General features: G+C 36.4%; 1 protein-coding gene across 2 annotated transcripts in view; it reads right to left on the bottom strand.

The window, feature by feature from the left end:
- LOC132067154 (protein trichome birefringence-like 2) overlaps nucleotides 1-4,985 on the bottom strand; it is a 7,327-nt gene extending 2,342 nt beyond the window's left edge. The window contains exons 1-4 of one of the 2 annotated variants that reach the window (XM_059460306.1): nucleotides 3,894-4,985; nucleotides 3,220-3,301; nucleotides 2,933-3,123; nucleotides 2,662-2,820 (exon numbers count right to left, since the gene is read on the bottom strand). In XM_059460306.1, the coding sequence (XP_059316289.1) occupies nucleotides 2,662-2,820; nucleotides 2,933-3,123; nucleotides 3,220-3,301; nucleotides 3,894-4,792 (1,331 nt within the window). In that variant the 5' untranslated portion in view covers nucleotides 4,793-4,985. Of the gene's footprint in view, nucleotides 1-2,661; nucleotides 2,821-2,932; nucleotides 3,124-3,219; nucleotides 3,413-3,893 lie in introns of both variants that reach the window. The other variant, XM_059460305.1, reaches the window with a different exon arrangement.
- Nucleotides 4,986-7,292: the final 2,307 nt, after the last annotated feature.

Here is a 7,292-nt window from a genome sequence, read left to right as displayed (position 1 = left end):
TTCCGAATTTTTCAACAATACTTTAAATTTCGTTTTTTCGACATCGTTGCCTTTATGGCATGTACGAAGTCACGTCTTCCCCGAGGATCCGTACCATCATATTTCTCGATATCCGCATTTTAAACCCTTTCGGGATCCACTTAGAGCCGCACTCGAGGAAAAGGCCTCAACGTACCTCTTCGAATGTCCTTTTAGAACGGCGGAGTTCTTGGGATTTGGTCACCCGAGAGTTATAGTCTCCCGCCTTCTCGGCCGAGTCTACCCGCTTCGCCAATGTTTCGAGCATTCTCAATACTTCAAGGACGAACCAGCCCTCGACTCCATTGCTTTCGACCATCCGAGCTTCTTCCTTCGGGTTCTGGCGACACCCTTAGTCTTCTCCGAGCCGTTTCATCATTTTTGTTTCTCGAACCGGGCTATCATGCGACTCCTTGTTCTAAGAATAGCCGCTCGTTCCTACAACATTTCAAAATAAGACGTAAGTTAATATCATCCGGGTATTTGGCACTTTTTCGTCTTGTGCTCCGGATAAAGTGAAAGAATCGAGAGTGTTTAAGTGATCGGCAGTCGGCCGGGCGGGGCGTTCTCCGGTTCACGTGTTTTGTCGATCGAGGCCCTCCTCAAATCGACGGTGATTGGGGTCGACGGATCCACTGGTAATCCTCGTAGCCCACTGTTCTCATTTTCGGCCACTATCTCGTTGTTGACTTGACCAGATTGTCCACTATTAGCCATTTGGTCCGTTTTCACAGAGACGAACAAAAGAGCTGAAATCTTTATGCGAGCAAATAGAAACCGAGATCAAAGACCACTATTATCCTAGCCCCACGGTGGGCGCCAAACTGTTTACCCCGAAATTGGGTAATAAAATGAATTTGTAAAACGAGGTATAGTGATACGTGGATACTTTAATCTATTTTTTGATTAATGAAGGATGTATATGCGGATTCACTTATAAATGACTTAAATATATGTTAAACCGATATGCAAATAATTTGGATGAATGTGTTAACGTGTTCGTGCATGGGCTTCGAGCCAAAATACGCGTGCTACGAAGCAATAAGGAATGATGTGCTTGAACGGAGTTAAGACTTCAAACCGGACCAAAATCAGAGAGAAAGAGAGAAAGAAAGCTTCAATATAAATTCTAATACAATGTTTTTGGATCTGAAAAGCCAACCGCAAAAAGTAGGGAAATGCTCCCTATTTATAGTTTTTCTCTATGGGCCCTTCATACATCATCAAGCCCTTTTAGAAATAAAGGAAGCCCCCATGGATAAGGTCGGGTCGTGCGATCCGACACCCGTACGACCGACGCAGAATAGCCGGCAAAACGATCTTCACACGTGGCACCGAATAATCGATTAACCCACCAACGGCCACGATCATAACAGTCATGAAGAAACTGGACTAACGGCCACGATCAACTCGGCCCTGGAGAAACCGACCAATCGCGCGTAAGTTTACCCTGGAGCAACCGACCCTACGATTTTCTTCAAACTTCTTCTGATCAAGCATTACTGATGCAATACCCCCGGTCTAAGCGCTTGTGTTTGTCTTCTTCCTTTTGTCGGCCCCCGGTCTCACCGGCTAAGCTTTAACCCGATTTTTACCGTATACAACATTCATTTACTAATACGTAACAGGAGATACGTTCTTTTTTAGAGATGACCTTCCCAGACCTCTCGAGGTCCTCATCCCGCTCAAAAGATTACGCCTGTCATTCAAATGATTTTTCAGTATAATCAGCTTTGGCATTCATTGAAGTCTTTCGTTCAAAATTTGCATCTTCAAGAGATTTGCTTTAGATAGGTAAATACATTTTGTCTGAACACAAAGTAGGAGCTGGGCTGTATAATAATTATACATGATCCAACCTATGCCTGAAAAGTTTTAGGAGCTCCCGTAGATTGATCATTTCAGTTAGATCTTCCAATTTACAGTCCTACACCACAGAGCTAGATAACCTAAACATTTAACTAATGATTAACCAACAACTAATTTGCAGTAAATTTACTAGAGTTTCCTATTTATATGATAATCTAGAACTGAAGGTTCTTTGATCTCACACTTACCCTGTCTCTACATACAAATCTCTACCCAAACTACAAAGACCCAAAGGCTGCAAAGACCAAATCTAACAATAGCCAAATCTTTATCCCAACTAGAACTAGTTAGTATCGCCTATATGGATCCTTTGCTTGCATGGAATTCTGATCTTTGTTAAGTCCACATTGATACTATTCTTTAGCCTCTGAAACCTGAGGTGGTTCTGTTAAATGCCACAGCATTTTCGTCTTTCAATGTATGGCAATATATACCATACAAATATTGTGCTGACCAGTAACCTCGCGACTTCCCTAGTTCCACACTAATATTCATGTTTACCGTCAATATAGAACTAAATACACAGTCAATACATTCAGCTCATAACTGAGACATATTGATCAATCCAAGCTCCAATGTCAGTGAAGTCTATGATCCCTGGCACTTGGAAAGAAGGATACAATTCAGATTGTTCATTCCCACTTCCTAATAAGAGATTCCTTATGAACACCTCAAGACCAAACGAACGCTATATGTAAGTTACGAGTAGAGTTCCTGAATCATGACATCCCCGTTGGAGTTACAGCTAAATAAACATGTGAGAAAGAATTGTACCTGAAGTGTGTGACCGAATATCCTCTAAAAATAATTTGAGTTCTGCTTCCATCGAAGTTCTTATCCACCCACCTTGCCCAAGTGGAAATCGCTCTCTTGTATGCCTCTAAAACCTTGAGCCTTGCATGCACATGATTACCTTCCTGGTAGTAATCTTCCCTATGATCCACCAAGAGCACAATGACTTGCAAGATCCAGCTTTTAATTAGGGAAAGAAAAAACAGTACATCTCTATAAATAGGAAGCTTTAGAAACAAAATACAGAACTAACCCTTTGGAGGTTTTCTCATGAGTCCACCAATGACCGGTGTTGAAAATTACAATATCAGCGTCACTATACATTGAAGTCGTCTTGTCCATCAAATCCAATCTTAGTGTCTCGAAAGAAACATTCTTTCCTTTAAATGCTGATTGTCTGACAAGAAACGGAGAGCTAACAAAATCCACAGAACAGTTATAATCCTGCAGGCAAGTCACAGCATGATAAGATGACAAGCAAACAGAGTTAGCAATTCTCAGGTCAATTCTCAGGTCACAGAAAGAGGTGAAATAGCTTGCCTCAAATCTGAATGCATAGAAGCCCTTCTTTTTGAATTCATGCCTTCCTGATATCTCATAAACTCGCTTTTTGTCTCGGATACTGTGGCGAAGAATGCAAACAAGGGACTCCCACATGTTCCTATTCAACGAGTCCCCCACAAAAACAAGTTTTTGCCCTCTCAATCTCTCCAGAAAATCAGTTGCATTGAGGCTAGCGTATGAAATAGTAAATCAGTTAATTGACTAATATAACTCAATATGCAACATAAACTATGTAAATCAAATGAAGTTCTGTGGCAATGTGAATAATGTCAGTCAAATTTTGAAAACCATTTAGAAAAACATTAAGTTTGGCAATAGCAGCATTTTACCAAAGGCTTCTCTGCTTGCATTTCATAGAAAATGTTCATTATTCTCATAGGTGTGCCCTCAAACTTTGCACAAATTATAGTGAACATAAATCACCCCTAAGAAACTTACAAGCAATTGCAACATTTGTTCTATCTGAGTAGGTAGCAGTTCCACAACATTTGTTCTTAAGTTCAATCCAAAAGTCAAATTTATAATATCACCTTTACACATTATAGCACATCCATGATTGAGGATTTCCGTAGACTAATTGTAATTCATAGTCAACTTCAAATATTACGACTAAGAACTTTAATAAGGGAAGGAGTTATTAGTACTCTTACCTCGGAATGTGACATGCATACGGCTGCCATCTCCACTTGATATACCCATCATCTGGCCTCTTATTAAGGTGACAATCAAAATCTCTATCAATAATAGGGCAAGAACCCGGAGGATAAAACGGCTTTGTGTCATCTCTAACCCATTCACCATCAAATATATCACAATCCCCATAAAAATCCTTGCCGCGTCCAATCAATGATTTTCCATCATCTTGAACCATTACACCATTTTTCTCCACAGATAATCCCCCTTTACCGTCAATCACTGCAATTTTGTTTCGATCACCACTTGAGGTCACATTATACTTTTCCTTATTCTTGGTGGAATCTTGGATACCAATGTCCCCCAAATTAGTTCCATTCCCACCAAATTTTGGATATGTTATATCTCCATCATTTTGTGACACATTCAATTGAGGGGTTTTCTCGATAATTCCTGATTCTTGAACAACAAAGCTTCCATTTTTCACAGAAGTATTTCCTAAAATTTCCCCCAAAACTGTTCCTTTCCCAGAAAAATTGGAAAATGTTACAATTAATTCATCAGTTTTCTTGGTAATCCCTGATTCTTGAATACTAAAGTTTCCTTCAATGGTTCCATTGACAAGTAAAGAATGTTGTGAACCGTTAGAACTTAAACTAACACTAGTAGTGCTAACATTACTAGAGAAAGAGAAAGGCCAAGAAATGAGAGTATTAGTATTATTATCACTGTAACTAAAACCACTAAAAACAGGGCTAACAAATGGAGACTTGAAAGAATAATTCAAGAGTAAAATACAAAGAAAAATGAAAGAAGCAGCAACACCTAAACCAAAGCCAGAAACAACTACCTTTCTTCTTGGTGAAGAACCAAAGTATGAAAACTGATCACAAAATGGCAGTTTCTTTAAGTCCATTGTAAATATCAAAGAAACCCCACTTCAGAAAAATGTGAAGAAAAAAAAAAACAAATGGTTTTCTTTGTAGAATAGACCAATTTTAGTGGTACAATATGAACAACCCTTTTCTTATTTTGGCAATTAGAGCGGAGTGTGGAGCAATGATATTCTTGGGATATTTCTAAAAAGGCAAAAAGATTTAAAAAAATAAAATAAAATTGTGAGCGTTATTGTTTTGTAGAAAGTAAAGGCAGAAAGAAAGGTAAAAGTAACAGAGTTGTAGTCTCTAACTGTTGTTTAAAGGACACGTGGTGAAAATTACATGCAATGGGGTTTAAATTACCCAACAACCCTATTCTCTTTTGACTTATGGGGTTTGAATTACGGTCAAACTTCTCTATCACGACATGGTTGAGTCCGAATTTCTTTTGCTAGTTATATATCTATAACAATATTAATATTTAAATATTTTTTTATTTTTAATTGTAAAATTCTAAACTTAATCACACTTTGTATAATGAAAGAAAATAGAAAATATATACTCCCTTCGTCCTAATTTATGTGATATAGTTTGACTTGACACGGATCTTAAGAAAGAAAAGAAAACTTTTGAAACTTGTGATCTAAAATAAGTCATAGATATTTGTGTGGTCGTAAATCATTTCATTAAGGGTAAAAAGAGAAGTTTTACGTTAAATTATTTCTAATATAGAAATGTATCATTCTTTTTGGGACAAACTAAAAAAGAAAGTGTATCACATAAATTGGGACAGCAGGAGTATTCATATAATATTGTTTGTCGTAAATAATGTATTAAAATATAAACAGAGGCGGACCCAACGTGTTGGGTGGGGGGACACGTGCCCCCACAACTTAAAAAAAAACCCTCTATATATATATATATATATATATTTATATACCTTGAAAAACTATGATATATTTTAAAAGGACCCCTCAAACATAATTGCAAAAGTAGTTTAGTTGGTAGGAGTGCCCGTGAGTGCTCACTAGTCACCACCCGAGATCAAAACTTGGCTCCAACACAATTTTTTTTCCGCCTATATACTTGTTTTTTCGCCACTGCTACGCTGTTAGTGACCGATCCGACACGGTATTATTCCTCAGTCGTCATTAAAATTTTTGTTGCCATGTATGTTAAGATAATGGTGCCCCCGCCGTCTTAAAATCCTGGGTCCGCCTCTGAGTATAAAAATATTTGGTCAAAATCTCTAGACCTATAACTGGTAATCTTAGAGATTATATTTCTATAAAGATAATTAATAATCATTATATATTTATATTACCAAAACAAGAAGATAGCTATAATAGAGAGGTAATTTTACTAAAAGAATAGTGTTATAAAGATGGAAGTTATACGTAAAAAACTGTGATAGAGAGGTAAATATAATATAAAAAATTGGTTCTTAAAAAAAAAAAAAATCGACTATTATAAAAAGGTATTGTTATATGAGGATGTCATTGTAGAAATGTCTGATGGTAAATATTTTAGAAGGCTAAATAAACAAGCTACCCCTCATATTTGCCAAAACTTTTAATTTAGGCTACTTACCTAAGCGTCTGACCTACTAAACACTTAGATACAATTTAATTGATATTTTTCAAAAAAAGTATTTAAAATACATAGAAGTTCTAAAAAAAATATTTGTAAGATTAAATTGTGTTTGGACATGAAAATAAAGTTGAAGTTGTGTCGGGGTGGCTCTAGGATATGACAAATGATACATCTGTCTTAGGCAGCAAATGGTAAAGGCTCCAATTTTATTTTATTTTTTTATTTGCATTTTTGTCCCTATTTTATGCCGGTTTAAATTTTGGCCTTTATGACAAATGATTTTTAAGTAGGATATAAGTTATATTTTCGCATCATAATATCTCATAAATTATGCCAGATTCCTTAAAGAACTTATGCCCGGCTTGGCATAAGCTCGATTTTGACGGGCAAAAAATAAAGACCAACCCATTTAAAGGGAAAACCATGCAATTTCTTCAAAAACTATATTATTATATGTAATATATAATTTATGTAATTATTATTAGTAAAAAATTATAAATTTTAACTTTTAAGAATTTGGTTAAGGATGTATAGTTGAATGAGTAAATAACAATAATTTTTTTCTTCCATTAAATTAAATAGTACTCCCTCCGATTCAAAATAATTGAGTTTTTAAGTTTGGCCACGTGGGTTAAGGTATTCACTAACCCCTAAAAGTTAAGAGGGCTTTTGACTAAGATACCCTTAATTATGATTTTCTTTTCATGTTAGGTTGACATAATTATTATGGGGATATGGGAATGTGCCAAGGGCAAATTTGGAAACAAGAATTAAATACTTTCTTGATTTTGTGAAACATATTTTATTTTGGACCAACTTTTAGAGGCTAAAACTGTACACATCAGAAATAGAGCTTTACACGTGGCATAAAGAAAGAGGGACATGTGGTAGATGGAGTCAGACGATGCAGTGAAGTTTGATTCATCCGAAAGGAGTAATTTCATG

This window comes from Lycium ferocissimum, chromosome 8 (genome assembly GCF_029784015.1).
Source record: "Lycium ferocissimum isolate CSIRO_LF1 chromosome 8, AGI_CSIRO_Lferr_CH_V1, whole genome shotgun sequence".
Classification (NCBI taxonomy): Eukaryota; Viridiplantae; Streptophyta; class Magnoliopsida; order Solanales; family Solanaceae; genus Lycium; species Lycium ferocissimum.
Note: the sequence above shows the minus strand (reverse complement) of the source record. Positions and strands in the feature narration are given on the sequence as shown.